Source organism: Megalops cyprinoides, chromosome 4, assembly GCF_013368585.1.
Source record: "Megalops cyprinoides isolate fMegCyp1 chromosome 4, fMegCyp1.pri, whole genome shotgun sequence".
Classification (NCBI taxonomy): Eukaryota; Metazoa; Chordata; class Actinopteri; order Elopiformes; family Megalopidae; genus Megalops; species Megalops cyprinoides.
In genome coordinates this window covers 7,277,973-7,302,253 of record NC_050586.1, presented here as the reverse complement: position 1 = coordinate 7,302,253, position 24,281 = coordinate 7,277,973, and the positions used below count along the sequence as shown (strand labels likewise).

The 24,281-nt window shown below is 46.6% G+C and overlaps 1 protein-coding gene across 1 annotated transcript in view; it reads right to left on the bottom strand.

Moving 5' to 3' along the window:
- bicdl1 (BICD family like cargo adaptor 1) overlaps positions 1–24,281 on the bottom strand; it is a 36,186-nt gene that overhangs the window by 8,461 nt on the left and 3,444 nt on the right. The window contains exons 3-4 of the mRNA XM_036527494.1: positions 3,457–3,573; positions 2,243–2,254 (exon numbers count right to left, since the gene is read on the bottom strand). Coding sequence (XP_036383387.1) covers positions 2,243–2,254; positions 3,457–3,573 — 129 coding nt within the window. The remainder of the gene's footprint in view (positions 1–2,242; positions 2,255–3,456; positions 3,574–24,281) is intronic.

Here is a 24,281-nt window from a genome sequence, read left to right as displayed (position 1 = left end):
TGCCTAGAGCCCGCGGGGGCGTTTGTTGCCACACTAGTGTTACAAGAATGTCTGACTGATAACGCTGTCGACACTTACTCTTCTGTGTTTTGTAATGAATCGTGTCTCTTTCATGCATGATTTCACAGAACCGTATTCACTTGCGTGTATCCTCGTCAAGCACAATTTCATAGATGTAAACAAATAACAGCGGTCCGCACCACAGGACAATTAATATTTCATCTCCCTCTCCCAATATCGAGTCTTGAAACAGTCTATGAGCGCTGATAAGAGGAAAAAGTATGTACTCTACATTTTATTCCTTAAAAATAACGCCCCCTCTCTTCCAAATATATGCTGGAAAACTATCCCCCAAAACACTCAATATTTGGTTTCTAGAAATTACGGCGTTCCATGCTATAATCCTGTTGGGGACAGATTTACAGCAAATGTTTGAAGTGAACCATATCAGACTGTTGACGCTGATTGCAGCCGTGGTCTCAGGCGCCCGTTACTCTGGACCATTTCGGCTGAAGTCACCCGAGCATTTTGCCCATCGCCAGTGCCATGCAGCCCGCTCTATTTAGAAAGTATGCGCGCTTGTTTCTCTCCGCTTCCTGCTCTATGACCTACATCTGTTAACCTACTTCAGAACGGGTTTACGTACGAGCCAGTACAAAAACATGCTTCTCGCCTTTTGATAAATTAAGTTAAAATTCCTCCTCTTGCTTGTTGTATATCATTGCAGCTAACGATAGTCGAGAGCCTGACAGACATTTGCCCTAGTTATTGTGAAAGTTTTTTTTTTGCCAGTAATACATTCTTGGGAAAGAAATGCCTGTCATATGGACTCAATGTTTCTGAAATATTTTTGAGAAGGCAACTGAGCGAGAGATGCATCTTTTTTTGTCTGACATGTTACTTATGAAAAAAAAAAACAACAGCAACCAAAAACTATCTATATGCTTCCTATTCCAGCCTCGGAAAGGTATTGTAGGGCCTGGAGTAAATATAGAGCGTTTCCTCCACAAATTACCGCCCAATCACTGCAGTGTGGAGGTTTTCCTCTAATCAGACACTGCCTCACAGAAGACGCGGAAAAGCGCATTGATTGTGTAAATCATTTATCTCCGAGCCACCCGAACACCTCTGTCGTGGGAACTAATCATGCCAGTAATTGCCACTGATTTCTCTTCCAGGCCGTTCAATTACCAGAGGAGGGGAAAAAAACGAAAAAGAAAGTTCCTGGTGTATTTCAGGGTAGACCGATTAATGTCGAAGCGATGTCCGAAGTGCTCGATTGAGGCGCTTTTAAAATACTGTTCTACATGTGGGTCCCATCTGCAAAATACCACCCTGCCTCCCATTCGCTAAAATTTGATATTTTGTCTTTTTTTTTTTTTTTTTAACAAGGGCTGGTTACCATATTTCGAGAATCCTCTGCTTCTTTGCGTTGTTTGTCGTATTTCAGACTTGTGAGCCGAAAGGAACATTTTTATGCTGTAAGAAAAACACCTCCCCTTTCCCGAGAACACAACCCCGCAGATTTTTTACGCAATCCTAGTAGCAGGTGGAGGTCCGTGACGGGGCTGGCAGCCTCAGGGAACCTCCCTTGCTGTACCGTTAGAAGCATTCCAGTAAAACGAAATTACTCGGCGCTGCCCGGCACTGGATCTTTGCCATACGTGATTGTGGAGTGCGTTATGAGATACTCTTTTGCACGCATGCCTTGGGATGCAACACTCAGTGATGGTGACACTTTGGGTAAGCGTTCTGGACAAGATGCCGGAACATGCTCGGCTTGATACCTTCCGAATTAGCAGAAAATGAGCAGCTCAGTCCAAACGCACACACGCACATACACACACACACGTGCACAAACATGCAGTCTCATGCAAAAATGCACACACACACACACACACACACACACTCAGCCGCACAACAAAGTCACAGGTTCAGTAACAACTGGAGAGACTGAATGATCACCTCAGGTTTGCACAGGATATGTGATTACCCTCTTGTGTCCAGCCCGTCAGACCTTTGCCTTTGAAGAATGAATCTGCTGGAGACAGTGGACTTGAAAATGGAGTTTATTCATAAAAGACTGATCTGGCCCCCCATGGACAGGTCACTGAGCCAGCAGAATGCCCTTGCCCCCTGAATGGGTAGTGTCAGTTATCATTAACGTGCAAACCAGAGGCTTTTGTCTTATTGATGAGAGACAGGCATGCAGATATGCCAATAGGAAGCTGTATCTACTTACTTCTAGCCCTTGCTGCTCCAATCAGGGAGAGGAATTTAACCCAAACATTGGGTAGAATGAGGGGAAAGGGGAAATTAGGACAGAGGAGGTAAAGAGGAGGTTTAGGGGAGCTTGAGACTGGTTGGAAGAGCTTTAAAAGTTCCTAACAAAGTTGTTAGTCAGTGAAAACATGCATACTGTGTGGTTTTGATTAAAGTTGTGGCACTTACTCGGTGAATTGTTTGCTTGGGACTATGCATACAAACCCAGAGAGAAAACTCATAATACTAGAATAACAGAACGGTATTTCTTGCATGTGTGTTTTTTCACCTGAGTGATTCTGTTCAATGTCAGTAATTTCATAAGGATCCATACATTTCTGAAACTGAAGTCCTGATTTTCAAGTCTCGTTACCATCGTTACCATTACCTGTTTAAGCAGTGGATGTGGATGTGTGTTATTTTTTGTTTTGGATGTGCAGTGATTTTTACCCTTTTCCTCTCAATTTTTGGAGTGCCCAGTTGAAATCACAGAGATGCTACTTGTTGCTACAGCCCCTCTAACATTCTGGGAGAGCATAGACAACCACATGCTGTCCTCCATGACATGTGATGCCAGTCACTGCCAGTCCCCATGTCAAGCTTACACAGGCTTGAGTCAAAGAAAGACTTCACATGCAGCTTCACACAGGCAAACTGTGGGCACCCGAATGACCAGCGGGGCTGTTGAGCAATAACACAGTCAAACCCTGGCCAAACTACCCACTCTTTCCCTGGCAGGATGAAGCCAATATGTTCTGCCGCTATGGGCCTCTGGTTATTGTCAGCTGATGACACAGACAAGGATCAAACCTGGGCCATAGAGCTCAGCTGACATTCAAAGTGAATGGGTTGAATGGGAAGTGAGCTGCTCTTGAGTCCTATACTTGTGTGTGTGTGTGTGTGTGCTCTTTTTGTGTGTGCTTTGTGTGTGGTGTGTGTGTGTGTGTGTGTGTGTGTGTGTGTGTGTGCTTTGTGCGTGTGTGTGTGTGCGTGTGCTCTTTGTGCGTGTGTGTGTGCGCATGTGCACGTGTGTGTGTGTGTGTGTGTGTGTGCGCGTGTGTGTTCACGCATGTGCATGTGCACGTGTGCGTGCATGTGTGTGTGCATGTGTGTAAGTGTGTGTGTTATTATACACGCTCTCTAACAGCGAGGCTCAGAGGTTAAAAAAACGCTGTGCTTTTCGCACTGCCTTACCTCTGCCTGGAGGCTCTCGAGGCGTGACATGTGCTGGCTGGTGGAAATGCTCTTCTCCCGGAAATCGTCCCGGAGCGAGTGGACCTGAGTGGACAGCTGCCTCTCCACCTCCGCAGCCTGTAGACAGACAGATGGACGGACCGACGGGTCAGCGGACGTCAAACCCCGGTGCCCACGTCCCGAGAGCAGCCGCTCAGCCAGGCGGGACAGATCACAATCTCACAGATGTATGATATAAATGCGTTTTGTGTCATATTTTTTTTACACTAATTGACGGGAGTTACATATCACACAGTACTATGTGTATAGCAGGGGCAGGCAACCTTGGAATGACCAAGATGTTTTTTTTTTCCATCCAAGCACTTAATTAATAATTGGATTTATTATTTCACAAGATAAATGCAGGTGGCCAAGGGATTGAGGTGCGAGGCATTTTACCAAATGCATAGTCGCCCGTCTTAACTTTGGCACAATAACTGATCCAGTTTTGTTATTAAGAGCTCAGATGGGGGAAAAAACCCAAGAAAAATCTCCCCAGAAACATGTATACTATATATAGTGTACAGTTACAATCCATACCACTCCAAACACCACGCTTGCAGCTAAGTAAGGATTAATTCCTGCTGTATGTCTTCCCTGGTATAAAATTGAACATTTTTGAGCAATGCTCAAGCCCACATATTTTTGATCCATGCCTTCGGGAAGCAGAACAGAAGTGGCACTGTGTTCCGTTACTGCTTGGTGATGCAGTCTGTCCAAACCGAGGCACCGGTGCCAGAAACATACAGCCCAACATATCTCTCGGCCTGAGTCATCCAAGCATGGTGTGACAGAGAGCTGTATGTCTCTGCTCCTCATTCAAACACACACGCACTCACGTTTTTTCCTTCTTGTTTTTAGAAAGCGCAGTCATCTGTTATTTTATCTGCAGCCCGTGAATGGGAAATATCACAGCGTTCACATTCAGCAGACCTTGGCTTTCCAAAACAACCAGACTGTATTAACCTGTCGAGTGCAGTCAGTTACGATGGGGGTGCGGGCTGACTCCCCCTAACCCCTCTTCCGTACAGTGTGTGGTGACAAACTGCTTCCTGCTCAACACTGCGAAAGGAGTGACTCAGAGATGTTTCACTCTCTCTGTCTCCATCTGGAAGGCTACATTCTGATTACCCTGAGGAATTGCCTGAAAATATGAATCAAACATTTGAACTGTGCCGAATTCCTTCAAATGTACTGAACCTAGAAATTCTTGTTTACTGAAATCAAATTGCAGAGAACCAGCCTTGCAGGAGCAGCTTGGCTATGGCATTGTGAGTCCTTCAGAAGTGGAGGACACTAAGATGGTGGCATTCACAATCTATGAATATGTGGATCTTATTATTCAGTCGTTTGAATAGATTAACTGACACGTGTGGGCACGGGTGATGCAAGTGTGGCAGTGACCAACTGCAACAACACCAAACAATGTTCAAAAGTGAAAATAAAACTATTTTGAAAAAAAAAAAAAAAAAAACATCTTACGACCACAAACTCTGGCAAACTAATCGGCTGATTTCGCAGTTTACGGACCTTTCTGAAAGAATATTTCCACTCTTGCTTCATCTGTGTACCTTTAATAAGTAATTTCACAAAAGTGTCAAGTCTAATAATCATGCTAACGCAGCAGGGTACAAAAATGTGTCTTAGCTTGGCAGGGAAACTCCTCTCAGTGAAGTGACCTCATAACTTGGAACAGTACTGAAAAGAACAATGTCAAACCAGGGCCACTGAATTCACACACACACACGCACACACACAAAGCACAAACATGCACATACACGGAGATTAATTAAACTTTGCCAGTCTGACACTTCAGGAACTGGGACTGGGAGAGAAATCTGGTTCGCAGAAATGTGAGTCACCCTGAAATGTCCCAGGTATGGCAATGTCCCACAAACGAGGAGAGGGCAATAATGTCACAATGCTCCTGTTTCCAACAACTGCCTGAAAACTGGTACAACCACGAAACAGCACAGACACACAAACAGGAGCTATTGTATTTAAGCAGAACGACAGTGCAAACCATTATCTGCAAACCCCCCTCCCCCCACCACACACACACACGCACACACACACGCTCACACACACACACACACGCACACACACACATACATACACACACACACGCACACACACACACACACACGCGCACACACACACACACACACACACACACACACACACACACACTCCCTGTTGGACTCTGACAGTCCGTTTGGTTACTGTCCACCTTATCAGTAATCGTGAGAACACAGAGGAGGAGACCATGCAGCAGACAAAGCAACTCCCGAGCGAAAGGAAAAGGACTGGAAAACAGGAGAGAGCAGGCACCGTTCAGATTTTAAGCACCATAAAATGCTTTTCACCCTGCACATATCAAAACAGGACACCATACATCTGTCACTCTGTAAAAGCCTTACAATGACAGTGTTCACACACTCTAAAAGTTTCAGACCAAGAAGAGGAAAAAAAAACAACACATTCCTTTCAGTGTTTTTTTTTTGCATCTGGGGACATTTATTGGAGTTTTGTTAGAACATGCCGGTACAGTCTACGTTCTTTGTAAGGATTTCAGTCACTGATGACTTTCTCTCCCATGATAAGAGAGACAACAATCACCAATCCCATTTTCTTTTTTGCCTTACCCAGCATGCAGTGCAAAGACGCACTGCATTATGGGTGCTATGTTGGAAGGTGAGCTGGGCAGCAGAGCTAGCTGATTCCTGAGTGGAAGTGGGGAAATGTATTACTCACTAGTGTGCTTTGATTCTGGTCTGCACTGTGCATGCCCTGTTGGGTCAGTGGGGTCTGGATCCCACTGTAGGCCGGTATGTTGGGGTCTTGTGCTTTTGGTCACAGGGTGTACACTCTTGTTGGTGGTCGGTCAGTTGTCTGCACTGGTATCGGTCAGTGGGGCTTGCTCTATGCTGTTGGTGAATGAGATTTACACTGTGCTGCTGCTGAGCAGTCGACTGCTCTATCTCCTGAGCCATTGTCGCCCCTGAGCCACTGAGCCACTGTCGTGCGTTTACACTGTGCTATTCATTGGTGTTGTTTACACTGTGCTGTTCACTGGTGTTGTTTACACTGTGCTGTTGCTGAAAGGCGTTTACACTGTGCTGTTGCTCAAAGGCGTTTACACTGTGCTGTTGCTCAAAGGTGTTTACACTGTGCTGTTCACTGGTGTTGTTTACACTGTGCTGTTGCTGAGAGGCGTTTACACTGTGCTGTTGCTCAAAGGCGTTTACACTGTGCTGTTCACTGGTGTTGTTTACACTGTGCTGTTGCTGAGAGGCGTTTACACTCAGCTTAGCACAGATGGCCTGCACGCTGTCCGAGAGGACCCACATGTGCCTGCCCCGCCCTGTGCCACCACACACTGCTTTGCAGCTACACCCAGCCTGGCTGGCAAGGCCCTGGGCCCGGGCCCACCACATCCCAAATTTCCCCACCTGGGGATCAGTAATGTCTTATCTTATCTTATCTTATCTTATTTTAGCCTGGCCCTCTTCCTCCAGCAGACCCTGCCTGACATGTGGCGCTTGCCCTTTAAGTAACTCTGGTGGGGGGGGGGTTGTATAGAGATGCTGTCACGCAGGGTCTGATATTTGGGGAAGGTGCACTGGCAGGGACATGCTGAACTCTGTAGGGGGTATAGGGGGAGCTGTGGAACGTTCCACCACTTTCCACTCAAAGTTCAACTCCCCCCTGGGGACTCCGCGCCACGTCTGGGACTTGCAGCTCACTGGCTTCTGTGGAACAAGGAGAAAGAGGTTTAACACCTGAGACACAGTGTGAGAATGCACATTTCAGTTTTGCTGGAAAGCTGGAAATGCTTAATAGTTAACATGTTGTATACATTATTAATACCGTGACACTACAAGTATCAATAAGTTCACAAAAACAGATTTCTCTTTGCCTGTTTCCATCTGTTTCATTTTTTTCATTCTTCTGTGTTTCTTCATTTTACAGTATGTGTTTGCCAAACTTTTTGCACTATCTGTGCTGATGAATTCATAGCATTGATTGAGTAGTCATATCATAATAATAACAATGTCACCTACCAACTAAAGTTTACGATTAAAAAGTAGGACATATACCAAAAACTGAGGTTAGCTGATAAAGCGCATTGTGACCTTCCTCGCTACTATCGAAGTCTTTCAAGGTTGAACGGCTGCACCAAATTAACCAAGGCACAGTTTGGACTGTAAGGGGTTTTTGATCTTTATGTTACTACTATGCAGAGGTCAGGTGCAGGTCTGAGACACTCCTGCCCAGTAGGTCTCTGAGTGACAGTCCTGTGTTAGGCATGGCATAGGGGCAATAAATACTCACCTTGCTTGATTACATCCACAGAAACGGGGCTTGGTATGTATGTTGACACTGGTACTGGTACTGGTACTGGTACTGGTACTGGTGCTGGTGCTGGCACAGGTTCTGCTGTCTCCTGGTCCACAGCAAGCGGTGCCGGACAAACCAAGCCGGTCTTCAGCTGCCAGATCGGCACGCACAGCAGAACCGGCGGCCCAACCATCCCGCCCAGCCGCTTCCTGATCGTGACATCATGGAAGATTGCCACCACGGCTTCCTCCGGGGAGTTGAGCCAGCCAATGGGCTGGCCTGTCCGCTCCCACGCCTGCCACAGGTCCGGTCCTGGGCCCGGTGCTTGCTTCTGCACCCCGCTCGCGCTGCGCTCGGTCTTGCCGACACCGTTCACCCGCCTTCGTCACCTCCCGCCAGATGCGCTTGCCGCACCCACACCAAGCTCCCGCTCTCGCCAAGCAGCGGTGCAGCGTGCACCACCGCGCGCTCCATCGGGACCCGGGACTGGCTTCCACAGCCTCTCGCTGAGCCTCTCCCTCGTCTCCATCCCTGTGGAGTCTGTAACTCCCCCTCTATAACTAACTGTTACTGAGTCACTGTGCACCCAGAAGCCTGCAGATCACGGACCTGCGTTGTTAAACTGACAGTGTTGCAAGGCGCCCCCAGAAATGGTAAGAGGCAAACAAACAACAAGAAAGTACAACCCAAAGGACAAAGACCTAAATCAGCATTCAATCACTCTCTTATTAAACACATGTATTCCTGAATAAACAATCTTTTAATGTTTCAGACATAATTTATCTAATCCTAAGACTTCCCTCAGTAAATATCCTCATTTTTTTCTAAATTGCATGGCTCCCTGGTCTTTCCTGTGCCATTCAATTTTGTCTGTTCTTGTGCTTTAAAGACCGTCTTATTTTTCCCACATAGTGCATCTTCTCCCTCCACTGTGCAGTGCAGACAACCTTAACTGCCCATCCAGCAAGCTGATTGGTTCGTGCTAGGTCAGACCACAATTATGTCCCTCCTACTGCCTTTCGGGGGATGCTGATTGGAACAGTCTACTGAGAAGGACTCATTGGGGAACTCATTAGCATAACTATGACTGCGCTGGGGAGACTGAGACAGATTATCAGTCATCACCATAGCAACCCCAGAATTCCTGTACAGGCAGTTCAGGAAATTTAAAATAGTGATATACAGAGTTGTTGATAAATGTCATGAAAGATTAAAGTAAAGATTCTTTGTACATGAAAGCGCTTCCTGGAATAAAACTTTCTTATTGTAGGTCTATTCAGTCTGATTAACATACACTGCATCATGGAAACACCGATAACCTACTTACAAATATTCTTAATGTTTATTGTAATTTACAAGTCATTTTCACTATCACTTGCTATCATCAATTCTTATACTTTAAAAATGTTTAGTTTTGACACTGTGCTGGAGATGCACATGAGATTTGAATATAGCACAGGCTGTATTGTTGGAAATCATATGCACATTGTTAACTGTGGTACTATTTGTAACGCAAGTACAGGTATGCCTCCAGTTAGTTAAATCCGTTCAATAAAGTAAATTTGTTATAAATTTTGTTACTAGAGTCATAGCCTACAGTAGGCCTGAATAACATTAAAGATTAACTGAAACGCTCAAACGCCCCCAAGTGTCAATCAGTCATATGTATTTACTGTTACTGTGTGAAAGTCAAAATTATATTTAAGGAATAAACACAAGAAAAGCAATATTATATATACTTTTCAAATGCTCTGCAAGTACCTCTACCACCAAAGTTGCAACTATGTTATCAGATGTTAGGCCGACATCACAGGTTTGGTTGCAATTTATAGAAATACTGAACCAAACCTAGTCGCCTTTAGGCAACAGTCCGTCATAAGCATATTTTTTATCATATTTACCTAAAATTCCAATTTGAAATTCACCTACGAAGTCTCTTCTAGTTAGCCCCATGGCATAGCCTATGCCTACGAACCTATTTGGCGAGTTTGGTCAGTAGGTTTATGATTAAGTATAACTTGGCTGCAACTTCGGCAACTTTTAGGAATAGGACCAATAAACTCAAGAGTTAATCTATCTTTTCTTTTATTTTGTCGGTTGCCTCCTCGGTCAGCACATTCACGTTAAAAATAAAGTTGACTGCAAGAAAAGGTTTACGCATTCATCATCTCCACCGAATAGCCCGCTCGCTATTATAAAACGATTCTGCTCCGTCTCCGCCCACGTTGGAAATTCCGAATGAGTTATCAAGTCATCATTCATTCCTCAACAGACGAGAGAATAATGCCGGCTGGTTACTACGCTGCCACACTGGTTTCCTTAGAGAAAAACAAATCTGCACAGAAGGTGGAGTGATCACACAGCACACAAAAACCAGGGCCGGCACTATGGGGGTGCATTGCAGAACCCCCCCCGCCAAAGTTGTCTCGTTATATCCCGATGTCTACATAGTATTTAGTATGTTTTTTGTAAGATAAGATTAAGGTAAGATAGATGACAATTGCACCCCTCTGTATTTTCTCCAGGCACCGAGCCTGGCGAAAACCATTTTAGGAAACTGGGTATCAGAAATTTGTCTTTCCATTTACATACGCTGACTACGCTGACTACGCTGACTACTCTATTACTTTCCTGGACTTCTTTAGCACATCATCATCATGCTCCTTCCCTTCTCTGACTAGAAGAGCTACTCTCCTTTGTCCTTTGCCGGTCTTATTTTCCCTGCACTGTAGGTACAAAATCAGTTATGAACAGACCACTCCTGGCATCAATTCTGTTCGTCATTTGCTCGTTATCTAGTCACGTTCTATGGTGCTGACCCTCACCCATGCTGCCTGGTACGCTGCGGGGATGACCAGAGGACTTGTGTCGGATTACACGTTGGGTGGATTACTAATATAATGACATATGTACGCACAAAAACTCATGTACATACACGCACGCAAATGTACACGCAGGCCACACACGCACGGATGCACAAGGCTGCCTCCTCTCTGCGGGCCTCCGACAGTCAAGCGCTCAGCCGCTAAAAGAGACGAAACAAGTTGCAGGGATCTGTTCTGTTCGAGCGGCTGCCATCTTAACGAGACCGGAGCGCTGGGGCCGGCTCATTTAAGCCTGCTGCTGTCAGACCGCTTTAGCAGAACCCCGCGTCGGAACAGTCACGACACGGCCCGCCATGTCTGAGCTCGGCATGTGCGTCTGCTCGCTGTTGTCGCTCCCGTTTTCTCGGGGTGAAACTTTGGAAACTTGCCGGTGAGGGGGAGAGGTTCTGCAATCCCGGGTGTGACTCTGCCATCGTACAAGAGAGTATGAATTAGGACACCTGTACGGTCATTAACCATTGCTCCAGTAAATAATGTAGGTATATATAACCATATAAATCAGTCGTATGTAATGTACTGTATGCGTCAGTATGTGTGCCGCACTGGGGCAGCAGCGTGGTGTTGCAGTAAGGAGCAGGGCCTGTAACTGAAAGGTTGTTCGATTCCCAACAGGGGCACTGCTGTTGTACCCTTGGGGAATGTACTCTACCCACAATTGCCTCAGTAAATATCCAGCTGTATAAATGGGTAAAATTGTAACCTTTGTAAGTCATGCTGGATAAGAGTGTCTGCTAAATGATCCAATAATGTAATCTGTGGGTTATGTACATTCTGTGTGTGTGTATGTATATATACACACACACACACACATCCACAAACACACAGGATATGTAATGTACTTCAGAGAATGCCTTTACCGGGGCCACATGCTGACTGTCCTTTCACTGTGACTGTGTGTATGTGCTTCTGTTATGCCCTGTGTCTCTTGGTGGCAGTGTGGGATTCGTTTTGGCTGCCCTGAGTGAGCGCCTGTCCCTGTAAGCGTGGAGATCCTGTCCCTGATAAACTCCGGCCAGGAAATGAAAGGCCGTCGATCTAACACTGCGCTGCCTCTGCCAGCTCGGACCCGGGCCGACCTAGGTGTGACGGCTATCGGAGTTTTTCCCCTTTCCTGTCTGCCGGTTCTCAGTGACTCAGCAGTCCGCCGGCACTGCGTCCGCCGGCCCCTGCTGTTTACGGTCCTCTCCGTCCCGCCCCCAGCCTGTCCGCTTCAATCTCCAGCCAGAAAGACGCTCCGCATGTCGGTGCTTCAAACAGAGATCCAGGAGGGGGGCTTTTCTGAAAATTCCCCACGCAATTACCGTAACCCGGCTGAGCTGTTTTATTGATCTGGAAGTGTGAAAATCCCACGTAGCAGTGAGCTGTTTCCATGTTCCACCTCTCTTGTGTAGCCTTGGCTTCCTAATTGATGATGTCTAGACAGTGCTCTTGTGTGGATCATCTGCCACCTTTGTACATTATATGCTAGTAAATATCATAAATACTCTCTTTCTCTGCGGGTGTCTTCCTGCTGAATGTTAAATAAGGTACTCCATACAGTAGATATGGCTAGAGCAAAAGGAAAAAGGAAAAAGACCTTGTGCTGGAGGTGAAAAATGAAAAAAGCACATGAAAAAAATGGCACATGCAGCACACAGTGACTGCCAGAAGCACCAACTGGTCTAAGCGTAGTTTTAAGCAAAGTTTTGGGAGATGAAATTTCAAATAAAACTCTCTTATATTTTTTCTCAAATTGGCTGTACCAGGCTCTGCAAGTCTAAAAAGGTATCAGGCCCCAGCAGTCTCTCAAATGGCGCCAGCTTCCAGCATCTCTCCCCCACCACATGCCCAGCTCACCTGCCTCCGCTTTCATGTTCTGATGTCAGCTGGCTGGGGTCAACAGCACCATCCCGACAGCCAGGTGTGTTCCCTCCACCGGACACCGAGATACCCCTGTTCACCACATCTGCCTTTTTTCTATCTTTTAAACAATAAATATAAGAAGTCCACTCTCTGCATGGAAAATTCTCTTGATGGCGAGCTTCTCTCTTCTCACTGATGTTCCTTTTATTTTGAGGGCAGAAGATTATTTTTTACTGGGGCATCTAATGTTCCTTTTGTATTACATACTTTCTATTATCACCAAGTATGTGGCTTCTTCGTCTCCGTCTCTTTGTCTCCTTCCTTTTCCAGAAGGTTCCGGTTGGGAATTGGACGTTCCTCCGCTGTCTGCATTGCTACGGTATTATAACTGTGGATATTGTGAATCGCACCACGCCCCTTAAAGAAGACTCACAATGAGCCAGCAAATCGGAAGACTTCTAGCTTCAACGAGCCGGAAACTGAACTTTCAAACTGGACCACAGGGAGCTGAATGTGTCCATATATAGAGCGTCTATGGTTTCTCCATAACACTGTGATATGGGCCAGCCTCACGGTGCAATCATAATGGACTGTCTGCTCTCAGTCCCTGGCCTGGGGCCTGTGTTTGTGGCCCGTGACTGGTGCTCTGTGCAGAGGCTGACTAGAGGACAGCCAGTCCCTATCTCAGCTGCCAGTGCCCCATTAGTGAGTCGTTATTGTTCCAGTGCTGCTAAAAGGGAGCTGTAATAAGGTTCCCGAGGTGCATGACATCAGATACACACAGTGCAAAACCTCCCCTCTTTTGGAATTGCTTCCAGAGCGAGACACAGACAGTTATTAAAAAAAAAAACAACAACCAGGAAATCAGCTTGAGGAACAATAAAATCACCTTGGAGAAGACAGGAAAAGTGCTGCAATAACTGGTGGCTTGGGTTCCGGCTGTGGCTCAACTAGAGTAACTTTTTCATCCTGCGAGTGGCCTTGAAGCTGATGATGTGGCAGAGCTTGATGAGGGTGGGGGGAGGTGTGTGCGCGTGCGTGTGTGCGTGTGTGTGTGTGTGTGTGTGTGTGTGTGTTTGTGTGTGCGTGTGCGTGTGTGTGTCTGTGTCTGTGTGTCTGTCTGTGTGTCTGTGTGTGTGTGTGTGTGTGTGTGTGACCTGACCCGGTGAGTAATCAGTGATGCCATCAGTCTGCCTCACTTCCCCTTTTTGCTGCTCCAATCAGGCTTAACAGAATCTGATCATTTCATTCACATGTGCTTCGAGCACAGAGTCGGTTCACGCCAGCGGGCCTCAGACGATGCCCGCTGTGCCTGTGATGAAAAGGCTATAAATTTGCTGATTTATACTCATTACTTTGTGAGCGGAGCAGGATTCAAAATAACGCTTTGATTCTCCAGCTGGTAACTTGCGTTTTTTAAAACGAATTTTATTATGACTGACCAGTAATAGAAATGAAGGTTCAACTCCACAAAGATGGCATTTTTAATGTATTTTCTGTTATTTCTCTCAGAAGGGTCTGCACCATCTAATGTAAGATCCTTTAAAACCGCCTGAAAGAAAGATAGTGCTTCCACAAGAGAGACAGACCAAGGTTAAGGTTCCCCCTAAATCGCAGCTTTGAGTACAGCACGTCGAAAACACAAGAATAACACTACTGGCCAAAATGTACTGCACTTGCTGTGAGCTACATACAGGCTCAAAGCCATTTTTCCCTGTCTCGTAACTTGGCTTATGACATAGTGCAGCAGGAAATAGCACTCTACTCTATAGCACCACAGAGAAGCTTAATACATGTTTTCACATAGCAATCTGTAATTGCCTTTTTGGGCCGTGTTGATAACCATGTGACTCTGTGCCCAACAATTTTTCATGTATTTTTAGAGGTTCCAGCTGTTGAGTCAATGAGAAAGTGACATTTGTCCAGGCGCCACGCAGTGACAGACACAGAGATCACAGGAAACCGCGCTGTTGCCTGATGGGCGCTCAAAAGCCACAGGTACCCCCCACGTCCTCTACTGTTCCGCTTTCACCTGCTTACAGCTGTCTTAGAGTCAGAGATCAAATGCGTGACACAGCCTCCCCTGCGGCGTACCAGTGGCACCCACAGAACACGGCGTCATCAGGACACAGTCCACCGGAGAGCGCAGAGCTCTTAACCAGAACACAGTCTGTTCAGAAACACAGCCCCGACGGAACACAGGGAAGAACAGAGCAGGTCACACACACATAAAAAAAAAGTAACATAAAGGGGACACAGTACACTACACTGCATAATTAAAGCAGAGCACAGCTGCTGCAAAGGGGTAAACAGCATACAGCGCCTCTGGGATCACAGTGCACTGTACAGATCTGTGCACTCAACTGTGTGTGGAAGAACAGAATGTTCACCTACATAACACACTGTGGAGAACAGCACACTTTAAACCACGCAGCAACACATAACAAGGGAATGAGGCAGAGGAACAACTTACTCCTGGGTCCAACAAACATTAACATACGAACAAAAACAAAACAATATAGACACACATTTCTTGTTCTCCCATTAATGTGTTGTGATCACTTGAGCTCATTGACCTGTGTATGTGGATGAGAAACAGTAATTAAGCAAAGCTTAGTTACTGTTAACTTTACCAGAACAATATCCAATGGCTTCATGCATTCGTATCTCTACTCTCTATTAAAACTTAGTCATGCAGCGCTTCTAATATCGTTGACTCCTTATATCACTTTTTGCTGGTGGTGTACTCTGCCTTACTTGTAAGTCGCTTTGGATAAAAGCCTCTGCCAATTGAATAAATGTAAATGCAAACATAAATGCAATCACTTCACTGTGTGTCAAAGATGGTGGAAAATGTTAATTGAATTCAGGTGTTTGTGCCGACTGTGTGAGATGCGGTGTTTTGCTGCCTGTGACAGTTGCAGTCCTCCGTTGCATACAGCCACGGGGGATTTTCCTTCAAGGCCAAACGAATGCTTTAACTTCTCATCGCCTGGACTCCTTTAGTTTCTGCTTTGAGTCGTAAGCACACAAGCCCTCCCTCTTTCACAATCTCTCTGCACTGAGCTTGTCATCACGTGAGCCCATCAGAGTAGCACTGAGCTACTACTAAATGAGAAACTACCACAGGAGGCAAGCACAGCTGTTTCATGTGCGCGACCTCAAACAAAGTCCCCATTTGATGGCTCTGTCTGAATAAAGAGCATCTATGTAACTACGAAAGACACGCGGCTCTGATGAAAGAGAGCTTTTGTGTTGGGAAGTGTCCTTTTGTTTTTCAAGGACCTAAAAACTGTGCCACGCCGCATTTTCTCTCTTTCAGTGGTTCCTTTCATTTGTAAATCGCAAAGCGCTGACAAGGCCATCTGGGGCCCAGAGGCCCGCGGTAAATGAGCATGAGTGAGCTCTGCTGGGCGCTTAACTCAGTCTTTTCCTGTTATTATTGTGGGTGGACAAATATAAGAACATAAGAACATATGATGACGAGAACAGGCCATTCGGCCCAACTAAGCCTGCCATTTCTTAATTAAAGAGTATCCAAAACTGCATCGAGTCTAGACTTGAACACAGCAAGGGTCTCTGCCTCAACTACATGACCTGGCAACCTATTCCATGTATTGATAACTCTTTGTGTAAAATAATATTTCCTTATATCAGTGCGGAACTTACTCTTAACTAGTTTCCATTTATGTCCTCTTGTTTTACAGACTGAACTCACCCTAAAGAATCTATCATAGTTAACCTTATTGATTCCTTTTATAAATTTAAATACCTCAATTAAATCACCCCTAAGCCTCCTCTCGCTTAGTCTAAATAGGTTTAGTAACTTGAGTCTTTCCTCGTAGCTTTTATATTCCATTCCAGGAACTAATTTAGTTGCCCTTCTTTGAACCTTTTCTAGAGCTTCGATATCTTTTTTATACTGAATGTCCTTTTCGTAAATGGCGTTAACTATAGTCTGTCATACTTTGTATATGTATCTGTGTGTGAATAAGTACGTGTGTGTGAGAGAGAGAGAGAGAGTGTATATATTTATATGTGTGTGTGTGTGTGTCTGCATGTGCCGTCCGGTGGGTTGTACAATGCGGTACGGAACACGTTCCCATGGTTACCCATGGAATTTGACATGTCACGTGGGTTGATATGGCAACCAGGGAGAAGTAGGATTGGAGGCGCCGTGAGGCTGCCAGCTCCTGCTCTGATATCTCTCTCTCTCTGTCTCTCTGCATTCTCGCACATACAGGCATGCACTCCGCAGAGGAACATCATGACCCCCTCTGCCATTTGATCTCCTCCAGCTTCTTTATATACGCAGCAGAGACGAGTGACACTACCGTCTCAGGCTTGCAAAAAAACCCAGGCTCTTATTAAATGAAAACTTCACCTGCCTGTGCATGCTATTTACAAGCTGAGAGCTGTCTAGATATTGCTGTTTCTCTGTCAGATGCGGACTGCACTGAAACCTGTAGAACTTGCCAAATATGTCTAATTATATAAAAACATATATTTGATGATGATACATTTCAAAACATAGCACATATAATACAATTTAGTTACGATGCATAAAGCCTGCTGATATATTTCACAGTATATTCATAACGAAAGTATATTTACGAATGAAGTACACTAATTCACACTTTGGCAAGGTTTGCCCACAGGCCCCCTGATACACACCAGGGATTCTGAGGTTCTGGGACCCATGGGAACAGAAAGGGTTCAGCCAAAATGAGCTCAGCCCCTAGATGTTCCACTGCAGTTTTGACCAGATTTCGACTCAGCGGGGCTCCTCCTGACCCCATGGAAAGATGGACCACCTGCTGATATGGGTGCGCCTTCCTCTTGGAGCCGCCTGTGTGGTGAAACGCCCACCGGGACGTGTCAGAAACAGAGTGCGTCTGTTACAAAGCGGAGAAGAGCTACATGCAAACAGATCTACAAACGAGCACAGGGGAGGACAACATGTTTTCACATCACAGGCAAACGCATATCCTCACAGTAATCTTTGTCCTCCACCCTCTCCCTCTCTCTTTTCCTCTCTCTGTCTCCCTCTCTCTCTCACTGTCTGTCTGTTTCTCTCTCTCTCTCCCTCTCTGTCTGTTCATATTTCCACTCTATCGGTCTTGTATTGTATTGCAAGGCAGACAAAACTTTACCAGACTTCATCAAGGTTACCCTGATGACTAAGAGGCATTATTTAATTGAATGTTGCGTAATAATCGCTTTATGCACTACACGTAATACAGCACCCCCCCCTCTCTCCCCCTCCCACCGGCAAACCTGCTGCTGTCCAGTAAATTGTAAGAGGAGGGAGGGGGGGATCGTGGTGCCGGGACTTCACATAACCGTACTGTCGCCGAGTACAATTGGCTGTTACTATGGAAACTGCTCCGCACAGCTCAATTCAAAGTGCGGTTTCTCAGAACCCAGACACACATGCAGATGAATACTAATCTGTCATACAAGAACAGGTGTCGTGTACCTGTCCATTATTGCGCCCGAAACGACTGCATTGCCCATTACGGATTTGTTCATTTTTACCGTTACTATTAGCTGAAGATTATCAAGAAAGTTGCTGCCATCGGAAAGCTGGCGGGAAACTCCAGGTTTTGCCCATTCCAGGATTATGAGACCGTTGTCAAACTCTAGGTGGTCTAATTGGCTAAGACATGAATAGCTTTTCAGGATGACGGAGCGGGAGTCTGTATAATCCACAGCTAGTTTATCTTAGACATAATCACATGTACCTGCATGCTTTCTAAGCTATTTTTCCTGTCGCTATATTAAGTGATGTGTGAGGTTCGTGCTTATGAATGAAGTATTAAGACCAATTGCCCTCTTTGATTTTAAGGCAGTAGTTCAATGCCTGAGGCCCAGGTCATCTTCTCAGCGGTTACTTTTTTTTCCCCTTTTTTTCCACACTCTTAGTTACTTTGTGTCATTATCGAACGGTTATCTTTCATTGGCTGCTGGGAGCCTCTCACTGCTCGTGAGACCCTGTTGTGAGCTGGAATCTGTGAAAATATCAAGACTGCCAGATATCCCCTAACACCTCATGAGGTGCTTGTAATAGCAATTATTGTCACTCATAGGCCCTGACACACCTCACAGATGTGGGTGTGAAGCCGAGGCACACGCCTAATTCATCCGAGAACTGCGGCAAACTTGTAAAGGCAATTAAAACGGATAAATCAGATAAAATCTTATAAAAATCATGGTGTGTGCACCACCCTTTAAAGTGAGCAAAGCCGTTGCAACCCCCCCCCCCCCCCCCCCCCCCAAAAAAAAATACTACACTATACACCTTAATAGTTCTTTTTGTCAGACTGCTTGTAAATTGTGTTGAACCTTGAATGAACCACATCACAACACTTTAAAATTTAACAGACAATTTTTGGAGAGGTTTTCATCTGCTTCATATCTGATAAATTTAGAAGTGGTAACAACTGGTAGCTGGTGCATTCATCAAAGTTCATCTTAAGTTGTAAGAAAACCACTGCTCTAGAGTGTCGTGACAAAAGAGGCTGCTGCTGGGAATTCTGGGAAATGGGATGGACAGAGACTTAATGCCACGGGATCCCTGCTGCCACCCCCCGATGTTCAACCCCAGCATCCATCAGCTTGTGCCAAAACAAGCGCAGGGTGAGTTTAGAATCCTTTTTTTTGGAGGAAGGCGGCTCTATCCTCTGTGGAGGCTGCAGTCTTGATACGAATCTGTTTTTCGAAACACCCCACCACCACACACACACACACACACACACACACACACACACACACACACGCGTTTCGTGTCTGAGTCTGCGGCCTCTCCACTCCTCTCCGCGCCCGTGTGATAATGTCATTAGAAAATGTTCCCTTCCTTCCCCGACTTGTTCTGATCAGATTAAGGCTGCTGGGAGATTGCCCTTATTCGCATGTCCAGCTGCTCAACGCAGCCAGCTCGGGTTGCGTGCCGCGGCTTCACAGGTTACGCGCAGCCTGGTCTACATGAAGCAAAACAAGACCGCAGCCGGCAGCTTCCTCCACCGCAACCCCCCCCCCCCCCCCCGCACAGAGATCTGAGGTCTGATTGGCTCCTGTCTTTGTCTGAATTCTATTGACAAGGACTTACAATGAATCATCACCCAATCGCACAAGCGCCCATGCGCTTCTGTGCTCCAGGCACAATCTGAGTGTTTTTCTGTGTGGATCGTCTCTTCTGTCCCACACACACACACACACACACACACACACACACACACACACACACACACGCACCCACTGGCCCCTATAGACACGCTCAGTCTCCCATCGACCCTGATGGCCATATGTTTTCATGTTGTGGCCTGCCAGTGGGGAGGGGCCGCATCTCTCAGGCTCGTAGCCTTTAGAGTGTGGAAAGTCTGTTATTCGGGATTACAGCTTATCTCCTCTCCGCTGCCTCTTTATTCTGATCCTGCATTACTTGGCCGGCCCTGGCGCTGTGAAGGTCAGCGTCAGACTGGCGCTGAGGAGGGCGACCTGTTAGCACCCCTGCCTCTGCCCTGTGAGTGGACACACCACGGACCCGAATCACAGCCCTTCATCACAGCCCTTTGAAGTGTTGTTTCGGGATTGGGGGGGATGGGGGGGATGACATAATTCTCCCCTTTCACTCTTTGAAGATGAAAAAATACTGACCGAAACGGCATTGAAAAGCATTGCTGCACCGATCTAACCTCCCTTTGCTTGGCTGGACCCGGAATAGCCACGATTACAGTGGCTAATTAGAATTGATTGTGTTTCCGTTTTGGTTCAGATTGCAGACCGGCTGCTGGTAGCCAGAGGAATCTAGGCTGTCATTTGCATAGGTTGCTTGGACTCCTGTGGCTGTGTGCCTCGTTTCTATTTGTGTGTTTTATACTCAGTGCATGCTCCCTGTCTGCAAGGAGAGAGGCATCTGTGGGTTGGTTTCCGACGGTTACTTCAGAGCAGACGAAACTTGTAGAGAATCAGCTGGAAGATTATAATGAGCAGAGTTCATAAGGCTGTGCTGACAGATGCTCGTGACAGGTTTGATTCGACAGGATGTTCCATGGCATGCCATTTCATCTTTAAAAAACAAAACAGACTGTTCTCATTTGGGAAGGCTCTATACACACAAATGTTCTTTTTTCCCCAAATAATGAGGTTTTTTCTCAGCTTTCCCTCGGTTTGAATCTTTGATGTGTATAAAAGGAAAAATATTAAATATTGGGGTGCTTCTCCTGTAACCTGTGTCCCTTTTTGTTATATAATATCATTCTGAAACACTGATACTTCATCTAAGGGTTCAGATGCTGCCATGGGTGCTCAGAAACTGTCAGTGGTCCACTGCTGCGTTGGCTTTGCGCATGTCACACAGCTTTGACCATCTGACAAGATGTCCACCTGGGCTGCCCGTCATGTAATTACAGTGAGTGTTCGATCTGGTCACATGTAATCGCGCTCTATTCGAGCCTTCTGCTTCAGAGCACTTTGTCCTGACATCCGGTCTAGCTAGCGCAACTGAGACTCCCTGGGGGCAGGGATGGGTGGATGGGTGGATGGGTGGAAGGGTGGGGGTGGGGGGGTGGGGGGGTGGAGGGCAGTGTGAAAAAGGGGGCCTTTCCCGACACACGCAAGACTCCTGCGATCCATCCTCCGTCTCTCTGAGAGCTGTGAAACGGAAAAGGAGGAGAGGAAAGAACGCATTCGCGGAGATCTATTTTAATCCCAATAAGGCCAGCGTAGTTCCAGGGGAAATGGGAGGTGGAGGGAACGGATTGAAATAGCAGCCCTTCGATGCCTCACTCCGGCAGAGGGCTTCTTGGAGGGCTTTTTTTTCCCACACTGCATCTGTTCCTGAAATGATTTGGTAGCCCTTACCACTGCTAGCTATCAGGCAGAGTACTGTAGTTCACCTCATTCACTTTGCTGAAGAGCTTTCCCCATCAGTGCAGCAGAACATTTTTCCCTGCACAAGTGCATCATGGGAGTCAAGATCGATACAGCCAATCGGAATTCAAACACAGCTCTGAGGTTCACTAAAGCCCCACAGTCTCAGACCATGTATATATACAGATAGATATATATACACCAAGTGAGCTCCTTTTTGAAAAGAGGGAGAAAATAGAGACATATTTTACTTTCAGCATTTTAACTTAAACTATACAATAAATCAACTATACGCAAATCACTTCACCTTTTTGGGTTTATGAGGAAAATAATAATAATACCTAAAGCCTCCATTTAGGGCCACAGTTTTGACACATCTTCAGAGTATGGTTATAAATTTTAAAAAACCCACGGTACTGATGCAGTTCTCCTCATGTAAACTCTATCTCCACAAAGCACATGAAGTCATCTCTTTGTATTAAAGCGTTTTTTTGCTCTCCTCCCCTCAGATGTCCTACTTTGCAGTTGGAATAATGACGAGGCGCGCTGGCCGTTCGCTTTACAGTAGCCAGGCGAGGATAGGGGAGGAAAGCAGGGCAGAATCCCCCGGTGTCGCTGTCACGGCTTGCAGCCCGCAGCCGGTCTGGGGCTGGGCTAAAAACGGCTCTCAGCGCGGTGCGACGGGAGGCCTGCCGGCTTCACTGCAGCTGAATCTCCCTGTCCCGCCCACACGCAGCATATTCCCCACCGGGGGGGGGGTCTCCCGTGAAAACCCAGGGGCCCACGGTGGGACCGCACCCAGGTTGGGTCACACCTTCCTGGGGCTCTTGGCCTCCGCCGGGGGCCCTCGCTGGAGGTCTCTCTGTGCCTCTGCCCTCTGACCCCCAGCATGGGTCTTCCTGCTGAGTTTAACCTGCTTATACCCCCAGGGGGTTTAAGCCGTAACAGGCTTACCAGTGTGGGGGTATACAGTATATCCCTGCTGTGCGCACATCAGCGTTGGAGAGACAGTCGCTCCTGCTGCCTTACGTCAGCGGCTCGGGCTGTCAGATTGCAGGGCTTCGGATCAATCCGGACGGGAGTGATCGGGCGTCGAGAGAGGGGCGCGGAGCAGTCAATCTGCACTCTCAGGGGAGAGTAATCAATCCCAGAGAGGACTTCCTCTCCTCGCAGATGTGGCAACAGTTGTCATGGTCATCTGCTGTGCAGTTCAGATCAGCTGTTGCTCAGCACATGCCTGAGTATGGTACACACACACGGACGCACGCACATTGACGCACATCTGAAAATAAGCACGTATAACATGATAATCAGGATAAAAGAACACAGAATCTACCCCTCATTAAACGAGTGACTTCATAAGAGTAATGATGCGGTTACACACAATAAACGCTCCATCCGTTGAAGGTATGATGTTCAGCGATATTCAAAGATATGCCGCTTGAGGTGTTCGTAGTCTAATTGATCTGAATTATTTAATGTTTCAAAGTTGGATGCTCCAGTTTAATTGTGATTAGCTAGCAGATTGTGAAGCGTGGTTATGTGAGAGCTGGGATATTTCTGTCTTTGTGAGTGTGAATGTGTGTGTGTGTGTGTGTGCGTGTTTGTGTGTGTGTGTCTTTCTTTGAATATTTCTGTCTTTGTGGGTGCGTGTATGTATGCGTGTGTGTATGTTTGAATATTTCTGCCCTTGCGAGCGTGTGTGTGTGTGTGTGTGTGAGAGATAGAGAGACAGAACACCCAACCTTATAGAATGATTATATTATTCCTCCAGCCTCGGTACGGATGACTCAGACCTTTCGCGTGGTGCGCGGCGGGGATTGGCTTGCCTCTGTCGCTATGGGTTACCACATAGCAAGTGCCAGCAAACAGCGAGACGGGGAAGGCGGCTATGTGAACCCCTCTCCTTCACAGCAGGGAGAATCAGTCACAGAGCTGTCATAGGTGAGACAAATGCGTGTTTGATCATGGGGACGAGGAGGAGGCAGGCCACCACAGTCCCCTCCAGTGAAGGCTGCAACAGGCAGCACAGCCTGGTTAGCAGAGGCGGGGAGGGGGGATCTGGAGAGACTCTACCTTGCGCTGCACACAGCCACTGCCGTGCCTATTGGCCGAAGCCCACAGTTTCACATGCATTTCCTGCAGGTAACGCACTACATCCACAGACCCTAAGCTCCCACTCTCTCCTATACTAGCGAGCCATATATGGAGTCAAATAGAGGCAAACAGTCACTCTCAGGTACTAAAGCACGGAACCATATGTTTGTTCTCATAGACGCAGACTCGCACACACACACACACACACACACACACACACATTCGCATAATGAAATTCATGCACATAAACACACACACACACACACACACACACACTCATATACACCACTCACAACTGCTCATGCATGCACACACTCACAGGCATATGATCATAGTGGAACACACATAAACACATGCAAAATAATGCACTCAGACACACTCACACACACACACACAAACACATATATGGGTACTTTCTCACTTGTACACAAACATGTACTCTTGAATGCACTAATAGGTACACACACACACACACACAGACACACACACACACACACACACACTCACACACACACACACACACACACACACACACACACACACACACACACAGGCATAAAAAACATTACACTTCTCCCTGCTGCACACAGCAGACTTCTTCACAACTGCTCTGGTAACCAGCTGTCCTCTGCCAGAGAGCATACAGTGTCTAAGTTCATCTATAGCATAGCCTCGGGCACAGGCCTCATCAGACTCCTATGTCACAAATCAGATCAGGCCGCTGCACTAGATGCAAATTTGCCAGCGCTG